At 32.3% G+C, this 20,667-nt stretch overlaps 1 protein-coding gene and 1 long non-coding RNA gene across 2 annotated transcripts in view; one reads left to right on the top strand and one right to left on the bottom strand.

Moving 5' to 3' along the window:
- Ca-alpha1T (Ca[2+]-channel protein alpha[[1]] subunit T) overlaps positions 1–11,475 on the top strand; it is a 121,303-nt gene extending 109,828 nt beyond the window's left edge. Inside the window, exons 25-36 of the mRNA XM_011498861.1 lie at positions 199–539; positions 2,413–2,605; positions 3,509–3,658; positions 4,657–5,037; positions 6,135–6,327; positions 6,586–6,847; positions 6,922–7,052; positions 7,140–7,289; positions 7,597–7,889; positions 8,368–8,674; positions 10,042–10,534; positions 10,995–11,475. Of these exons, the coding sequence (XP_011497163.1) occupies positions 199–539; positions 2,413–2,605; positions 3,509–3,658; positions 4,657–5,037; positions 6,135–6,327; positions 6,586–6,847; positions 6,922–7,052; positions 7,140–7,289; positions 7,597–7,889; positions 8,368–8,674; positions 10,042–10,534; positions 10,995–11,475 (3,375 nt within the window). The remainder of the gene's footprint in view (positions 1–198; positions 540–2,412; positions 2,606–3,508; positions 3,659–4,656; positions 5,038–6,134; positions 6,328–6,585; positions 6,848–6,921; positions 7,053–7,139; positions 7,290–7,596; positions 7,890–8,367; positions 8,675–10,041; positions 10,535–10,994) is intronic.
- A 7,782-nt stretch (positions 11,476–19,257) lies between these two features.
- Positions 19,258–19,899, bottom strand: LOC105361229 (uncharacterized). The gene is made up of 3 exons (XR_912825.1): positions 19,623–19,899; positions 19,448–19,540; positions 19,258–19,369 (listed from the first exon to the last, which is right to left on the bottom strand). It is a non-coding gene; the product is annotated as an uncharacterized LOC105361229 (long non-coding RNA).
- Between the last annotated feature and the right edge of the window lie 768 nt (positions 19,900–20,667).

The raw sequence follows: 20,667 nt of genomic DNA, 5'->3' as shown, positions 1-20,667 counted from the left end.
CATTAGCTCTTAAGTATTATGTTGAATACCGGAAACGTACACACTAACTCCACATACAACTGCGAGTCGATTAATAGATTAGCCATTAACCGTAGCAATAAAACTGAGTGCAAATGCAAGTGAACTCGAGGCATTAGAAGCTGATGAACCGGCACAACAATCCAAATTCAGCAAATGTGATATCCATTTCGATTTCAGATGCGCTGGACAGACGACTTGTCACGCCGAAACTCCCTGCGTGGCTACGAGGGTCTTCAGTCCAGGAAAATCCTGCCTTTCGACGAGATGCCACTGAGTTCGACCCCAAGGACAATCAATAATTTGAGTATCGAGACTGGGCCACTGCCCCGTATAAAGCGCCTTCCGGAGGAGGAGGCCGAACTTAACCTACGAGCCGGGGAACAGACGCCGACATCGAATGGTCAAGGAAGCGCAGGCAGCATCGAACGAATAAAAAAGATTTTCATGTTCTTCGAGCCGAAAGGATGCCTCAAGGAGCGCGACGACTACTCCTTATACTTGTTCCCGCAAAATAATAGGTTTGCTTTTATTTCAATATTAAGATTATCCAAATTATTTCCCTTATATACATGAAATACTTACTTACATTTCTCTTTAGTTAATAAATGGTCTAAATATAGCTTATATAATAGAATATATGTAAAATGTCATTGATATCATTTACGTATAATATATATATATATATATATTTTTTTTTTTTACGCAGCACAATTAATTTCCTAGACAATTGAATTTTTCCAGTTAGTTTCTTCTTCCTTTGCGAAACATTTAATATAACATTGAAATTCATCATTATTATATATGCCGGGAAAAACGTTATAAATGTCAAAGCATTAAAATCGATTTTAAATTAATGAAAATAAAATAAAAAATTTGTATTCCCGTCATATAAAACAACAAAACACTAACCACACTACCTAAATCTTAGATATTACAATCAAAGGTGCATTATTTCATTGTTAAGTGAAAAGAATAGAAAAACTTATAAGCGAAATAATAAAAAGAATATAAGGCTTCGTAAAAGAATTACCAATCCAAATTTATTAAAGGTCTTGATACTTACTAAAGCACGAGTATTTATTATTTTTAATTAAATTACTTACATTTTTAAATCGTGACTCTTAATTATACTATAAGAATTTATTGGTTACAGTTTTACACAAATAAATGATAAATATGAATTGTATATAAATATGAAAATTCAGTAATAAATTTATTATGTTTATTAGTAATGCTAATTTTAAAATAAATGTATTATCATAATAGTAACCGCTTTGGTTAAAATTTGTAATTATAAAATTCTATGATAGAACAATGTAGCCAAATATATATGTTAAAAAAATTTTTATAAAAAGCGTTGCTTGTAAAAAACATTCTTTTAAGCTATTTATATTAAAAATAATAAAATTACTTTTATAGATAATAATGATTACAAAAATAAAATAAATTAAATAATAATTTATACAATGAAAATACATTTCACCGTTTCATTTTTGCGAAATAATAAAAACAAATAGCTGAAATATTTTCAAAGGTATTTACGAAATTTTTTATTATTATTATTGTTGTTATAATGCTATTATTATAAACTACTATCGGTATAAAAAATCGATCTTCAAATAAAGATTGAACAAAGTTTCATTCGTTCATAAAAGTAGTGATATAAAATAAATATTTAAAATAAAGAATATGTTTTTCTTATAAAAATATTGAAATATGTATAAATAGATGAAAGATAAAAAAAAAGTTATAGCAGAATGTATTACGTAAGATATTATTTATGTTAGTTTTTATCAATTGATTTTGTAAAATATAATAACCGAATGTTCAGATTAACCAATGCTTAGTATATACATTTTTTACAGCGATTTCTTCTTATAATAAATAATCATAAAGATTATGTATTTTTGTTTAAGTATACGTAGTTAATATTTTAATAATTTTTTATATTAGAATAAATTATGATTTAGTAGGTTTTTTAATAAATAAGTCACTATTAAAAAGTATGGAAAAATATCTGTTGACTTGAATATGAGTATGAATAATATTTTTTTTATATACATATCAAAATAAATCTAGTTTTATGTAAACGTATTTATTATACATACAATGCAAAAAGGAAGTATCTCACAATAATATTTTTCAGCCTCAAGAAATTATTCTATATATATACTTTATATATATACATATATATATAATTAAATATGTTATAATTGTAATAAATACTTATTTTTAACATTGTTTAACGAAGATTTTCCAAAAATTATCATGGTAGACAGAAAATTTAAACGGCAAATTGTTAAATGTAATAGTGAAACAGTATCGTTGAATTACTTATAAAATGTTTTAGAAGCATTATTTGTATTTTAGTATACAATATTTAATTTTCAGATTTCGTATCTTCTGCCATTGGTTTGTCGAACAAAAATGGTTCGATAATGTGGTACTATTATTTATTGGTTTGAATTGCATAACATTAGCAATGGAACGACCGAACATTCCGCCCGACAGTAAAGAGAGAATTTTCCTCGCGAGCGCCAATTATATTTTTACTGCTGTTTTTGCTGTGGAAATGTTTGTAAAGGTAACATGCATTTTTATGTAAATCTCTATATTAAAAAATAAAAATAAAAATACTGAAAACAAATATTTTTATTCGGATTTCAAGTTGAAATTTTACTTTTATAATTGGGTTACTTTGTTGATTACATTTATCAATTATGAATTTATTATTTTATATTTAGCAATTGAACATATATTTTTCTTAGTTAGAAGAGCTTTTTGCATGCAACTGCATTAGGTCTACCGTATATTATTCACAACAATAAATTTTTTTAAATCAATTGATGTTGGTAATTTAAATATTTTTTTTTTTAAATTAAAAAGAAAATCTAACGCAAAATATTAACACAAGACAATTTTATTTATAATTATTTATGATATTTTCAAACAACATTCACAAGTATATTATTAAGTATATCTTATGATACACAAATATAACAGAATTATTAAAGTATAACATTAATTTTTTAGAAGTTCAAACGTCTGTCTTCAAGTCAGTTTGTAAAATAGCAGTGATGTTACGGTGTAATGAAAAATAATTATATTTATTTAAACAGTTTTTACATAACAATATTAGATTTGAGAAGAAAATTTTTTATGTCTGCATAATATATTTCTCGATTTGTATAAGATGCCCTATCGATATAATATCGGTAGACATCAATTTGTTTTTATCATCGAACATTCTCTGAAATACTGCTATTTGCAAATTATTTATATAAATGTATTGATGAATTTTTAATACGTGAAAAAATTAAAATATTAATTTTTTAGATGAAAAACAACATAGAAACCATAATTCCTTATAACTATCGCATAATAGAATGAGAAAGAAAATTTTTTTCAAACTAATGCTAAAGTTACTAAAAATTATATTCAATTTATTTCATTTTATTAACGCGTCGACAATTTGTTTCGTGCACAGGTTGTTGCTACTGGCATGCTTTATGGTACAAACGCTTACTTTACATCAGGATGGAATATAATGGATGGATCACTTGTGGTAATTTCCATAATCGATCTTGGCATGTCTCTCCTTTCTTCGAGCAGTCCACGAATATTTGGCATATTGAGGGTAAGAATAATTTATTCAATTATTATGATTGTCATGATGGAGAGCTTTTATGTTGCTCTTTGATAATAACGTCAAATATTATTTTATGAATACGATGAGATAAGATTATTGTTATGATCTTGTTCGATTTATTACTTATAAGAAAATTTGTATGCATATTATTAAGCAATATATAACTGTGCAGTGTCATTCGTCATTTTATAGTTAATCAATATTTTATTAATTGTGACTTTTATTTTATATAGAGTATTGTACTTGGAAAATAACTGCCATTGGATACTTATAATGATATGATTCCCGTCATAATTATCATTTTATTCAATTTCCTTATATTGTATATTTATATTTAATAGTTTAATTTTAATTATAATTACAAAAAAATAAAAATGCATAATCATTTTATCGTTAGTTCAATATTCGAGCGTTCGATATGTATTTTCAATTTTTATTAAATATTGTGCAGCTAACAAAAATAAAATGTAGATCAATTTTTTCAAATATATTTTAATAATACCACAAGAGCTGAAGATTTGAGAAAATTACTTAACTAAATCTTAATTAGAAATTAAATATACAAAATGGTTCTTCCTCCTCCATCAAGCATACAGACAAATTTTCTTAATAATTCGATAAAAAAATATTTTATGATGCACGGTTTTTAAAATCAAAAACTTAAACAAAATATGAAAAATAAGAAAGTTCATAAAATATAAAGTGAAATATAATTTTTGCAAATTTGAAAGAATTTGAAGACTTTTCCAAATATAATCCTAGGATAATTGTAAAATTCTTTATTATTTATTAGTTGCTACGAAAATGATATCATTATCTTAAATTTAATAAAATCACTAACCATATTATTACATACCAAAACCACTTGACTTGACAATTAAAAAATGTAAAAACTTTTTGTCCAACGAACGTCAAGTGGATCAAATAACCTTGTCTTAAGCTCCGTGTCAACCTTCCGACATAAGTTTCTGCATTTGATTGGTTAGGTGTTCCGGCTGCTGAGGTCATTGAGACCGTTGCGCGTAATTAATCGAGCCCCGGGCTTAAAACTCGTCGTGCAGACGCTCCTATCGTCGCTGAGACCCATCGGCAACATCGTCCTCATTTGCTGCACATTCTTTGTCATCTTTGGCATCCTCGGCGTGCAGCTCTTCAAGGGCGCATTCTACTATTGCGAGGGCCCGGACATCAAAAACGTGCGCAACAAAACCGACTGCCTGACCGACAAGCGCAACCTCTGGCTCAACAGAAAGTATAACTTTGACGATCTCGGCAAGGCGCTCATGTCGCTTTTTGTTCTTTCCTCGCGGGACGGCTGGGTGAACATTATGTATACGGGCTTGGATGCCGTTGGGGTCGATCAACAGGTACGACTGTCTATATTACACTGTATGAGCCGAGGAGGCTTTGTCCACATTGTCGAAATTATGAGAGCTCAAGTACTGTCCTGTCGGCATAAGCCTTTTGGAACTCGAGGCATAAGAGTTTGGAAACATATCCTACTTTGTCTATACTTTTTATCACGATCGATCGTTAATATATCTTTTCGTTTAAAAAATTTTACTTTAACAAATCTCATTAATGATTTTGTGTAATGATCAATTTCAGCGGATATGTAAAAATGTAGGACCTGAATTTTTTTGAAAATTCAGATAAATTAAGAGCTAAAGTACTATCAAACTTTTAGTATAGTTTTTTGCTTAAAATAATTTAAACAAAAGTTAAATCTTTCCGTCGGTATTATTTGAAATTAGGTCGAGTCAATTGTAAAAAGCCATGTATATTCTATTCTTAAAAAATAAGAATTTTTTATCCTATGTAATCATATTCTATGATAATACAAAATCTTTGATTTTTATTTTCAGTAAACAGAGCTTAAGAAACTTTTAATGCATGTAAAACTTCCTCGTACTCAAAATGAACTATATTATAGTCGTTACATTCAACTGATATTTCTAACACATGTAAACTATTAAAATTAAATTAACTTTGGAGAAGTTATTAAATTGGATAAAATCAAATAATTGATTATGACATTAAAACAATATATCAAACGCAAAATAATTCCATAATTATATAAATAATTCCACATTTCTTATTGGATATTAGATGAAATTTCATATTTTTTTATATTTTAATTCTAATTTTAATGATTTTATATGGTATTTGTTACACATAGTCAAATAATTATTTACGGCGTTGATTTTTTTTTTATATATATAAAAATTTCATTAACATAATATATTATTTAAATATATTAATGTAAATGATAACTCTTCAATTATATATATATATATATATATTGATTTATTGATTTATTTATTGTACAATTGTCCTTTTTTATGTTCATTTCTAGTTGTTAATAGAAAGACTAATTGTTGTAAGATAAATATTTATAATTAATGGACGTTTATACGTGTAAATTAATTTAACTTATTACTACATAAGACGCTTTTTTGCTTAGCCAATTGAAAATTATTCTGAATGGAGACTACTCTATTTCATCGCTTTCATCTTATTGGTTGGGTTTTTCGTTTTAAATATGTTTGTTGGTGTCGTTGTTGAAAATTTTCACCGATGCCGAGAAGAGCAAGAAAAGGAAGAAAGAGTAAGAAGAGCTGCTAAACGTGCATTGCAAATGGAGAAGAAAAGAAGAAGTGAGTTGTGGATTATTTCTATATAAAATAGCCCTCGTTATAGAATTGTATCGATTAAGACTATTTTGTTGCAATTGCTAATTAAGTCGTAATATTGTAAAATTTAAAAGAAAAAAAAGGAGTCTACTTTTGTATTCTATTTAGTTAGTATTCTATATAGTTCAATATTTCGAGTGTGAATTTATTACAAGAAATACGTGAATTACGTGCATATAGTTATGGCGCACGTAAGCTGCATTAATAATCTTATGTTTACAGAAATGCACGAACCGCCTTATTATACTAATTACTCAAAATCGCGCCTCTTCGTCCACAACGTTGTTACATCCAAGTACTTTGACCTCGCGATAGCGGCTGTGATTGGTTTGAATGTCGTTACAATGGCGATGGAATTTTATATGATGCCAAAAGCCTTGACCTACGCTTTAAAGATATTTAATTATTTCTTTACGGCCGTTTTCATTCTCGAATCTTTCATGAAGCTACTGGCACTTGGACTACATTTGTACCTAAAGGACAAGTCAGTAAACATACATTTCACCAAACGACGTACTTACTTTTTATGACATGTATGATTCAATGTTATCTTTATAGATGGAATCAACTGGACATTGGTATTGTCATACTCTCGGTTGTCGGCATCGTTCTTGAAGAAGTCGAGTCCAAAATAATTCCAATAAATCCAACGATCATTCGCGTTATGAGAGTTCTGAGAATAGCGAGAGGTTGTGCTATTGCTATTTATTAAAAATCATTATTTCCTTCTTGTCCATCAAAATTACACCTGCATTATCGTTTATTTTCATTTTTAGTATTAAAGCTGCTAAAAATGGCAAAGGGGATACGCGCTTTACTGGATACAGTGATGCAAGCATTACCGCAAGTTGGAAATCTCGGTCTATTATTTTTCCTATTATTCTTTATATTTGCAGCACTTGGAGTCGAACTTTTCGGTCGATTAGGTAAGTCGCACTCAAATTTTCATAATAATTTATAAGCTTTTAACATTTTCGAAATTTTAGTAATACGACATTGTAACGAAATATTATTACAAAAGTTGACCAAAAGTGCATTGCAAATAACAATAGCTCGAGACTCATTAAAAAACGTATAAAAAATATTATATATTTCGCATAATCATCTCGTAAAATCTCATTGTCCGGGCAAGTGGTCAGAAAATTTTAGTGGCTTCGTTTGAAAAATTAATGCTTGTAAAGCAGGCATTATTTGAGCTACTTCGCGACACAAGTTTTTTCAATTTGTCCGCAGAATGCAGCGATGAGATGCCGTGCCAAGGTCTGGGCGAGCACGCGCACTTCAGTAATTTCGGGATGGCTTTCCTCACTCTGTTTAGGGTGGCGACGGGCGACAATTGGAATGGTATCATGAAGGACACTCTGAGGGACAATTGCGATGACGCCGCAGACTGTGTAAAAAACTGCTGCGTCAGCAACGTTATAGCGCCCATATTCTTCGTTATTTTCGTCCTTATGGCGCAGTTCGTCCTGGTTAACGTCGTCGTGGCCGTTTTAATGAAGCATCTCGAGGAGAGTCATAAGCAGGTAAGCCTTTGTTATCTTTTTGACGAAGAATGCTTGAAATAGTCTCGAGCATTTTTCTGCTTCCTAATCGTCGCAGAAAAATAGTTACACGAATCGGTCGGTCGTTCGCGTCTCCTTACTGCTGTAAACGAATTCTTAAATTTGCGCAATGTTCGACCAAAGCTTGGATGAAAGTAATTTTGACATCCAATTACTAATGATTAAACATACGTGGCGAATGAAAATGAAGAACTGAACGTACCAAAAAAGTGATATACGTTTATTTTATGTCTTTCAACGGTCGATACATGCCCACTATTTATCAATATGAACAACAACATTTTATAGCGAGCCTAACGAAACTGCCGAGAAAGGCGACTTGATAATTGAAAGATAATGGAAGCGTCGAATTGGGAACGACTTATGTAAAATTAACCTCGGACGTACATTTGAAATGGCAATAAAATTCTGAGGACGCATAATTGTGCCCTTGTTCAAGATGGAGGATGAGCTCGACATGGAGACGCAACTGGAGCGCGAATTCGCGGCCGAACAGGAGGAACTTCTCGAGGTGGAGGAAGAGGAGGAAGAGGAGGAGGATGACGACGATGGTGACAGAAACATGGAGGATGTCGCGAAGAAAAAGGATAAGGAGGCTTTGGAGGAGAAATCGGAAAAAGAACAGGAGCTCGATCAAGAAGGAAGCGACGATTTTTCCGGAGCACGAGCGGGCCTCTCAAAAGTCCGATCGCTGCCCTCAAATTTCACATATAATCCACCAATGGAAATGGAAAAAACTAGCGATGGTAGGCTCCATTAAATCCTCACGATACTTCTCTTTTTTATTACCCATAATTAATCATATTAATTATATTTCGTAATTCCGTGCTTATTGCAGCTCATATGAATTTATTTCTTCTTATAGAAATTATAATTTTTAAAAAGTTGTAATTTTTTTTACAGAAGACTTAATTTTATCAACAAATGGTTTATCGACTTCGATGATAGATTTTCATTTTTTAAAATTTCTCTCCTTATCCGACCTTATTGAAGGTAAAATCAATAAGTGTCAGGCTGCTCTCTGACGGTGTTTTTATTAAGAAATAAGAATCAATAAAAGTCTCAAATCCGTATTTCATTATAAAAATTGTAATGTAAAAATTTGAAACAGTATTCTCAGCCTTTCTGATGAATATGTCATTCTTTGTTTTTTAAATATTTATAATATTATCAAACATTCCCAATGATTCAACATGAGGCTTTTATCGATAAAGTTATTACTTTTTAATTTGCTTAAAAACAAAACAAAAAAAAAACAAAAAAAACTTACGCCTCATAATATATTATTGTTTTTATTATTTGTAAATTTATAAAATTTTATCAAATAGTTTTTATCACGGAAATCTCATTTGCAGCAATGTAAATGCTCATTTGTGTATGTTTAATACAGGCCTATCTTGTACTGTAAAGATGTGTTCACGCATAAGTGCGACGTGTTAGTTATTTTTTACAATACATGCACATATTACATGGAGTCCGAAGTGGTTTATTTATTCAATGAAGAAGAAGAATTTTTAATGCACTCCACTATATTTAAACTCCTTGTTTACTCTGGCTTATACAAGCAGGAGCCGAAAACTTATACCCGATAAACAATAGCACAGTGATGCCACAGAGATTCCCTGTCGGTCGATACCACAACACAACAACGTTATAAACCTTTAAATAACGCCAACACAAAATACAATTCCAGCTGCGCGGATACGCGAAAACTTTGGAAAAAGAATATGTAATCCCAATAATGAGGAGTAGGTATAATAAAAATTCAGTTTTTTTTTTTTTTTTTAATTGATCCGAGGCGAAATAAAATACACTCCCGCGCGATGAATCTTCTCCTTACTATCAAAACTCATACAGAATTCATATGAAAGTAAAAAATTTATTCTAAAATTACACGCGTCAACGTGAATTTATGCGCGGACTCGGTAACTGCCAGGGAGGAGCCTCGAATAAATGCCACTTCGGGCAGGAGGGTTTACACTGCACACGAGATTGTGAATGTAGCAAGGTCTTGCTGCTAGTGCACACACCCGACTTCATGCGGCACGAACAATAGGATGTAAAAGGGGAAGGAGCACAAACTAATGAGCTCGCTCTACCAAAAACCCAACAGACGCATCTGTGTCAACGATGGACGACAGCCGACGCTCGACGAGCCAACAGCAGCACGGCGGCTCCGCCAAGCCCTCCAAATTCAAAGTGAAGCGCCGCCAGACTTTCCACTCCCAGCATCGACAGATCGGCATGTTCACGACGCCGCCCATGCACTTCGAGGTAGCGGAGCTGATAAGGAAGCCGGTGAGCAACCTGAGCGTGCCTCGCATAATACCACAACGCAGCTCTGCCTCGTCCTCAACCTCCATGAGTCATAGCAGCGCGAGGTTCCAGGTCCCACGCTCCTTCCTCGATGTCGGCAACCCCTTGCGGCCCGTCTCCGTCGAGTCCGTGCTCCAGCACAGGCCGTCTTGCACCTCGACATCGAGCAACATCGCCGACAGCAGCCACGGCTATACGCAAAAAAACTACCTCTGCCCGATGTCGGATCTCGGCTCGGCCAAGGCCAGAATACCCACGCCCGAGTTTTACTCCTCCGAGACCAGTCCCAGGTTAGCTTGCAAACGTTGCAAAAACAAAACAAAAACAAAAAAAAAAACGAAAAAGAAAAGACCTTGTGATATTCCAGCGCACAGAACCCGTCGTCACACACTTCCCAGAGTCTATTTACTTTTTCAAAATTATGTAATAAGTGAAACGGCTTCTCTATAAGCTCTGCTTCTAAATTCTTACGCGCAAGCTTCTACATTCAGTATTTTGACGATAAATGTCGGTGAAAAGCTTCAATTCTGAATGCGCAGTCTAAAAATATCGTTTTTAATAAGTATTTCCTTGACTCGCGGCAAAAAAAAACCTTAAATACGATTAAATTATAAGGGCATGGGAAGGGAATGTCTGCGCTAAGCTTTCCCGAGATATCGACGAAAAGACTACATGTATCCGAGTCGAGTTTGCTCGACCCACTCCATTATTTATACAGCAATGTGCTGAAACTGTTTATGCGAATTTCAGCGAGTCGAGGTCACCGAGTATCTCCAGCTACGGGATCGGCAGCGTGACGTACGTTCGCCGTGATACGACGAAGGACGATAAGGCGAGCATGACGGAGGCCCAGGACGTCGACGTCCAGTCGGTGATAAACGAGAGGCGGTCCCCGAGGCTCAAGCCCATCGTCGCCACCGCGTTCACCTACGAGCAGACCCGCGAGGGCGGCCAGAGGTCCGAGGCCAAGTCCGAAGCTCAGCCCGAGAAGGAGGTGATAAGGCCGGAGCCAGGAGCCGAGAAGATAGCCGATGGAGAGGGGAAGAGGGAGGGAGAAAAGCGTCAGTACGTGAGCGTCGGAGTTGGGCCGAGCTGCGTCGAGCTGCGCATTTTCGTGGACGAGACGCAGGAAGAAGAGACGCGACCCGGCGAGTCCGAGCTCGTGTTCGACGTCGACGATAAGCTTAAGGCCGTACGGTGCGACATCTCGGCGGCGAACCTTCGCTCGTAAAGGGTCGGCTTTGCTCGTGCCCGTTCATCCTTTCGGCGATCCTTTAGTTTTCAATTGGAAGGCGACGTGCGAGCTTCTCGGTGTTTCGAGGAGTCCTAACAACTAGCCGACCTAACAACTGCTCGCCGACTCCGCGGGCCTTGACGCATTTTAACGTCTCACCTTTATTTCTTGGCCCTTTATTGAATGTATCCAGAGGCAATTGAGAGGCGTATTACAAGCTGCGGCTTGTCTTTCTTTTTAATATAAATTAATAATTTTAATAATGTAACATTTGTTTGAGTTTGCAGTATTATACGGATAGCAATTGGAAATTTAGTGGTTGGCCAATGTGTGGATAATTTAATTAATGAAAATTTTAGTTTATTTCCAAATAAATTCTCGTCCTTAGTGCGGCACCTACCTGATAATATATCAGTTTATCCGTAAATGATTTTAGAAGGTAATGTTAAGAAAAGTAAAAGGCACTACATAGTTACTTAGATATTTAAGTACAGTGGCTCAACTCTTTAAACTTTTTCATTATTAGTTATAATTACAAAACCAGAAATACTCTAGAAAATTATAATGATACTTTGTCTATGTGTGAATAGATAATCTTTATCTACTTTTATACTCTTTAATTAAAAATATTCGTTAAAGTGAATGTAACTGATCATCTCATAATTGGTTCTAATTGAGAAATTTTTTGTATCAATATAAAGTATAGTATAATTATTTCATATTTTTAACCGTTTGCTTTTACATCTTCTTTTCAGTAGTAGGTGTAATAGTTTTTAATAGTTTAATAGTTAAGTTTAATAGTAGGAGTAACTTCAATAATATAAGACAAGCAATTTATATATCTTTATGTGTCAAATTCATTTTTTTTCTTTTTAAATCAGGACCAATTATCAGAATAAGATCTGTTCGTTTAATCATATTATTGACATTACCTGGAAGTTTTACAAAGGAAAATTATCGTATAATAGGACAAGTGTAAAAGCAACAGCAACAAGAAATTAGCATCCTGAACTTTAATATATCTTTCGCTGTCAAATCTCAATCATGGACTTTCCGAAAAACTATAGTGATGCATGACAATATTGTTGTTGTATATACATACCTTCTTTCATCTTCTATGCCAAATACGGCGAAGCGGCTACTCGTAGATATAAATTTATGAATTAAAGATGGAAAATCCATGGATGACGGAATCGCGTAACTCATGATTATCAAAAAAAAAAAAAAAAAAAAAAAAAAAAAAAAAAAAACGATGTTGGACGACGAATAGAAAAACACACTCGATAGAATATATTAAGTTTTATTTATTTACTTAGCTTACAATTTGATTAAATTTCTATCCAATACTATTTTACAAAGAGCACGAACATTATTCTTGAAAAACAAATCTCTCTCTCTCTCTCTTTTAATTTAATCAGGTTGAAGCAGTTGTTTATAATAGCAATGAGAAATCTTTTTGTATTTCAGAACAGTCGTTTAAATGAAGCATAAACATCCATCATACATTTCAGATAATTACACTGTTTTGTTACTTTGTTATTGCGATTCGCTAACGTTACACGGCGTTGTCACACTCGATGACAATCTTTAACTATTGTTATGGTTGGAAATACTATTCTGGATAAATTTCAGCTTTTATGATAAAGAGTAACGAAATCAATTAATAAATGAGAAGAATTCAATGATGGAATTAGTCCTAATGTTGATTCATTGAGAACGAATAAATGGAAAATACGATAAACGGAACAAAGTAAATGGCCGTTGAAGCTGCCGAAGCAGTAAGTTTCAAATGAATATAATTATAGATACAATCTTAGCGTTTTCGGTCAATATTGACATTATCTGCGTCAATCGGTAATTTCTTAAAAAAACAAAAACTTTATTTATAAAAACCTAGTCGAGATGATCCTTTTTGTTTTTGTAGCGCAAAAAAAACTTTGAATACTAATTAGAAAATTTTCGTTTCACATTAAGAAAAGTACGTGAATATTTTTTGGCAAATATTACTAATTAACAAATCATAAATGATCAGATTGAAAAGTAAATCGTTAAAAAATAAGGACTTCTTGATCATTTACAATGATTAATTATTACATTTTATCATTATAAATGAAAAGAGTAGAGTTATCTTCAAAATATTTAAAATACTATAAAAAGAATTCACTTGTCGAGTACGGAATGCATAATAATTATCCAGGGGGATTGAATTTTATTGAAATAATTGAATTAAATAGAATAATTGTCCGAATTCTCTGTTTTTTCAACAACTTTATATACCGAGATGACCAAAGCCCTATTCAAATGAATTAATAATATTACAAATAATAATAATAATAATAATAACAATAATAATAATAATATTAATAATAATAATAATAACAATAATAACAACAAAAATAATCATAATAATCATAATAATAATAACAATATCGTTGATGATGATTTTGATGATAATGATGATGATGACGACGACGACGACGACGACGATGATGATGATGATGATGATGATGATGATGATGATGATGATGATGATGATGATGATGATGATGATGATGATGATGATGATGATGATGATGATGATGATGATGATGATGATGATGATGATGATGATGATGATGATGATGATGATGATGATGATGATGATGATGATGATGATGATGATGATGATGATGATGATGATGATGATGATGATGATGATGATGATGATGATGATGATGATGATGATGATGATGATGATGATGATGATGATGATGATGATGATGATGATGATGATGATGATGATGATGATGATGATGATGATGATGATGATGATGATGATGATGATGATGATGATGATGATGATGATGATGATGATGATGATGATGATGATGATGATGATGATGATGATGATGATGATGATGATGATGATGATGATGATGATGATGATGATGATGATGATGATGATGATGATGATGATGATGATGATGATGATGATGATGATGATGATGATGATGATGATGATGATGATGATGATGATGATGATGATGATGATGATGATGATGATGATGATGATGATGATGATGATGATGATGATGATGATGATGATGATGATGATGATGATGATGATGATGATGATGATGATGATGATGATGATGATGATGATGATGATGATGATGATGATGATGATGATGATGATGATGATGATGATGATGATGATGATGATGATGATGATGATGATGATGATGATGATGATGATGATGATGATGATGATGATGATGATGATGATGATGATGATGATGATGATGATGATGATGATGATGATTACGACGACGATGATGATTACGATGATGATGATGATGGTGAGGGAGGGTGGTAACGATAAAAGCAGCGTATTAAAATAATGCAGAACCATAATTCTCAATACATGACGATGGAAAGATTAGAGTGAAAAATTAAACGGTAGAGATTACGTAGCAACGCAACATTGACAATTTCAATCGAAAGTTTTTCTCCAGATAAAATCCATAATTAAAAGTGCGCGTGAAATTATGTATTGCAGGCGACGGTCTAATCGTTATAAAATTTTCCATTACAATTTCCATCCTCGCGACGATGTTCACGACCGAGGACACTCGGAGTCTCGGGATTTATTTTCCAAGTAGCAAAAACTAAAGCCAATTAGACGGAATTACAATAATGAAAACTTATTCTCGGAATTTTTCTACACAATCTTAAGTAGCGGGAGAATGTCGTCGGCGACAGCGCATCCATCGATGCCTACAATTTCCTCTCCCTCGGAGCAATAACCTTTTCCAATAGATACCGTTGATATCACCAGAGCTTAAAGCATAACCGAGCCCACTTGTAAGCTCCCAAGACGAGTGAAATGGAAGTTTGTTTTACATTAGACGTCGCATTTAGCAAATAATCGTCGGATCGAACGTTTGAGATAATTGCCCTGTCACTTTTCTACAGAATTTTTGAAACTTTTCTGAAATTTTACAACTTTACATAGAGGAAAAGTACTTCCGAGACTTTGATCTTTGAAACTCTAAAACTTCTCACGAACAAAAAGAATAAATATAAATCTTATGCCATTTGCGTGCTCCGATACTTCATCGAGATGACTAGTTCAAATTCTTCGTTCTACTCTGCTTTTACTTCGTAGAGAGTTTTTTATTAACATCTGTGATATATATTTTAATTATAGCGTGTTGTTTCCTCATAACAAAACATGGCGGATATATTATGAGAAAAAAGAAGAAAAAATAAATAAATTTTAACTAGCAACAGCTAAGTAGTCGTATTAGCGTAAATTTTTAATAAAACTAGATCTAGAGAATTTAAATGAAAACCAAAACGAGAGTAAAAAGGAACGAGAAAGACGTAGAAAAAAAAAAAACAAAAAAAAAATATATATATATATATATATATATATATATACATTACACTAGCGCGGGCGCGCGTATGACCGATCTAACGTTAAAGATAGAAAATTCTTTGTACATATGTGTACAATAATCTATTCTATACACTTGGTGTGATTTATTTTGATACTATATACAGCATACTTAATGATTATCGAGTATAAAGAGAAAACTATATGCCTTCACAAACGTTCACGAACCTTCGGCCGGTCGTGGTGCCACTGGTTAAATATGTCAAATTTAAAAGAACAAGTCTTTTTCGTGTGAAATAATGTTAACGATAGTATCGCTAATACACAAATGATAAAGAATGATTAATATTCTATTTAACTAAGAATTTGTAAACTCTCTTAACTCTAGATATTTATAAAACTATCGATAAATTTGCCATTATTTTTGGATTTTTGCTCTTGTCGATAATATTCATGTATAAATTTATATTTGTATTACTTTAATATTTATATTATGTTAATGATATAATAATACTAGAATAATAATAGTAGAAAATTAAGCGCCAAGTCGTATTGCCCCTAATGTATAATTGTTACGTAGCTGATGAATAGCAGTCGAATCGTTAATTTTCCATTAGTGTCCGCTGTTCACATAAACATTTCACAAGCCACAAAAGCAAAAGCGAGATGGGCAAAAAATTAAAGAACATTATGTCATCGTCGTTTCGATAAAGCTACAATGAAGATCCTTTAGCTCATCTCAAGCAGGCGTAAATCTCGATTCTTCGTACGAAAATGATTTTAATTATTTAAAAGCTTGTAAATAAAGATCAAGAGTTTTTTATGCCAATAAAGTGTAAAAAAGATTCGTGTACCCAAATAAAATCATAGTCTATGTTTTTAAATAATAAATTAATGCATAGTTAACATTAAATATTAAGCTTCGATAGGACTCTTTAAACTGTTCCGTTAATAATTCAATTTTATGACTGACTATGTGTAAATATTTTGTAAATATATTATGTTCATTTAATAGACTTTTTTAAGTGAATAGGTAATGTTGCTAAACTAATTTTAAAAATTGTTGTGACGAATCATTGAGCAAGTGTAAAAATGTGCACTGCATACATCTAAACAATGTCCAGGAAACGCGTGCACGAGTCCACTGAAAGTTCATCAAACATTTTAAAAATCATGCTCTCGATTTCACCTTGCCTGCCTCTTATTATTGTCTAATTACACTTACAATTAATTTACGATTACTATTGTTCATCTTATAAAAACTTGTGTAAATTAACTTTGTTATATTTTGTAAAATGGTATTATTGTTAAAAATATAAATGTAACGCGCGTAATGCAGCAAATAGTTGGGAGCTAAGAATTAATTACGGCGGCAAAGTATTAATTTTTATCGTATTTGCTCCAACATTCACCTTCGTTTACATTATCATTATTATTCACACTCGATATACAAATTTACAAAACTAGTCAGTGGCGTCTTTTAAATATTTTGAATAACAGATTTGTAGGATCCTTAAATCTTAAGTTTTTTTTTAATCGAACAGTTTGACAATCATTTTCTTAAACTGCTAAACCAACTGTACGTTATATGAAAATTTTCGTGTACAGCGTGAATGGTCTCTTGTAAAAAAAAAAAAAGAAAAAAAAACAAACAAACAAACAAACAAACAAACAAACATATAATGAAGGTCGGTGATTAACCTTTGGTTGGTTAACCTTATTTTTTCCCCGCAAACTTCGTGCATAAGTTTAAAGGTGAATTAGTTATTCACAACATGGCACCACAATCCGAATCTCGATAGCTCGATATAGCGTTAGACGACTGACCTCCGAATTATCTACAGTGCAACGTAAGTGCAAGACGCCGATTTACCGCAGTTCTATTATAAGAGGGCTTCATGATAAAGAAAGAAAGCATTTGGCACGACACCTCTATCGAATACTTGTGCGAGATAAACGTGCCTCTCCGGCCATTCTCTTTCGTTTAGATTATCACTACTTACTTACAATATTTACAGCGAGTATAGGGACAACGGCATCAGGCAATGATAATGAACAGGAAACCGTGAACAATAAGCATTATAATGAATTGTAAGATATAAGAAGAAAAGCGGTAATATTAGCGACGAGTGTCGAATAATCGTTTGCGTACGACGGACATTAAAACAGACAAAAACAAAAAGAAAGACAAAAATTATAAAAATAACGTTAACATCGATCTATACTTTGCGGCTCTTCTCTGGCATGGCAGCATAACGTATTAGATAAAAATTATGAGGACCTGAGAAATAATGCAAACACGTCGATAGATATTGTAAACTATATTATTTAAGAAGATAAGCAACAACAAACAAACAAACAAACAAACAAAACAAAACAAAACGAAACAAAAAAAAACAAAAAACAAAAAACAAAAAAAAAATAAAATACAAAAAAAAAAACAATCAATACATATAACAATAGAACATTAAGCGCAAAATCGTATTGCACTTTTGTTGGTACGTCGTTTAAATTTTATCCATGAAGTTGGATTATATAAATAACGTAAAGAGTTTGATTAAAAATTAATAAAAATGATTAATAAATTACAAAAATCTATATAAATATATGTATATTTCGAAGGACAGTTTTATTAATTAACTGCCTCGCCATCGCAGTTCGCGCACTATTTTACGTACATTTAGCGAACTAATAAAAGAACATAAACAAAGCGTAGTTTGGTCTCATGAGTATTTAAGGTAAATAAAACTATTTGAATGGCATATGCGCAGTATAGCGAAATTTTACGATCCTACATGGATTCCAAAGAATTTAACGAGTGTGTGAGAATGCGGGCCGGTGAGAGATGACTAAAAATAATACGAGAATGAGTGATGCAAGCACGAGACTCGTACGAGAAAACTCAAAACTCAATACATAGGCGACATAATTAATAATGTGTATGAACTGTACAAAGATAAAATATATATATATATATATTGAATGAAGATTACGTTAAATTTCGACTACTTTACTTCCTACACCCGCATGTACATGGAATACCATGAAATGGTCTTTCTTTGTGCGCTTCAACGCGACAAGCCAACAAAGATATTTCACCGACGATCGTGTGTGCTTTCGGATAACCGTTGAAGCATCGATTCAGCATCAGGTGCAATTTAATATTAACCATTAATTTAACCATTAATATTAACAATTAATCATCGCCAATGTTGTAATAATTAATCGTTCGTTTAAAAGAAAAAAAAAAAATATATATATATATAATGGCAAACTTCGAGCAGAAGAAAATTTTTTCTATTAGAATATATTATGTTTACATTGATAAAATATTAAATTATATCCAATTATGTTTCTATTAATATAATACAGCTTTTTATATTAATTTTCGGGATATTATTGTTGTACGAGAGCTCCATGAACTCGAAATCTATAGACACACGTATAATTATAATTACCATTATTGGATAAAATATTCAACTCGATCATTTCATACGGTATGCGTGGGACATTCTGTAATATTTCATGAAACGTTAGGAATTTATTAGAAATTAAGGATGAGAAGAAATGGATTAAACGTTAGATATTTACTTGGACGTCGAAGTATTGGACTGCAGGCCCAAAACTATTGTACGTGTATTTACCGAGTAAGAATCCACGTTCGTCACTATCACTATCTAAGCCCTAAATAACGTTAAAAAAGAAAAGCTTTATTAATAAGAAATAAGAGGCAAGAGAAAACAAAAGGGTGACAAAAAGAACTAACCCTGATTGAAAAATCTTTTGGAGCACTGGTAATATCACCGTTTGGTGAAATGGATTGTGGTATATGTTCAAGACTAACTCCAGAAATCAGAACATTGCCGGATAACTTTATCACGACTGTACCTTTATTACCTTTGAAGGCCCAACATTCTCCAGGCTGCACACCTGCCTATTAGAAAAATTGTAAATGTCGGCTTAATTTTTCTCTCCTTAATTACGTTGGCAAGAGTTGCAAGCAACTGCAAGCTTACACAAGCTAAAGAATATTATTGTATTTTTTAAATAAAGTAAATCATTCATTTCCACACTCCCCCCATCTACTCGTACTAATTTATAGAATGAAAAATAAAATTAATAATATTATATCACAGTTTAAGGATATCCGTTTGCTACTCTGCGCTCATACTCGTGAGTCTGTAACCCGCGCGTATTGTGTGGGTGTGTGCGCGTTGGGGGGGGGGGGCTGACTATGTCTGGAAATGAAAATATCGATTATTACGTAATGTCGTATTTTTATTTTCCAAGCTTACCGATTCTCAAATGAAAATCTAAATTTACAGAGAACTTTTTCAAAACGAATTGCACTCGGCAATATGTACATGTTGTTAGAGAAGCGATCTTCGTGTAGTAAATCTGTTAAAAGTTATATAAAAAAAAAAAAAAAAAAAAAAAAAAAAAAAAAAAAAAAAAAAAAAAAAAAGATCTAAAAATAAAATAACTTTCAAGCTGCCGGCGGTACAACTGTCACTTTACATTTTATTGAATTCATTATCCAAAACAAATACAAATATATCTACGAATATACGTTGAGCGAATGATAATAAATTCCCATCCAGTTGGGATTATGCATTTAAGCATCCACATCTTTAAATAAGAATGATTACTACAGGAAGTTTCTTATTTCCAAATTTCCTTCCAAAATACTCACTATAAAACTGAAATACTCATATAAAATTGAACGAAAACAATATGAGCTGATCTCATTTCAAATATAATTTTAGCTATTTCAAAGAGTAAGTCTCACTACCTATGATATCAATAAATTA

The sequence above is a fragment of the Ceratosolen solmsi genome, unplaced genomic scaffold, assembly GCF_000503995.2.
Source record: "Ceratosolen solmsi marchali unplaced genomic scaffold, CerSol_1.0 scaffold30, whole genome shotgun sequence".
NCBI lineage: Eukaryota > Metazoa > Arthropoda > Insecta > Hymenoptera > Agaonidae > Ceratosolen > Ceratosolen solmsi.
Note: the sequence above shows the minus strand (reverse complement) of the source record. Positions and strands in the feature narration are given on the sequence as shown.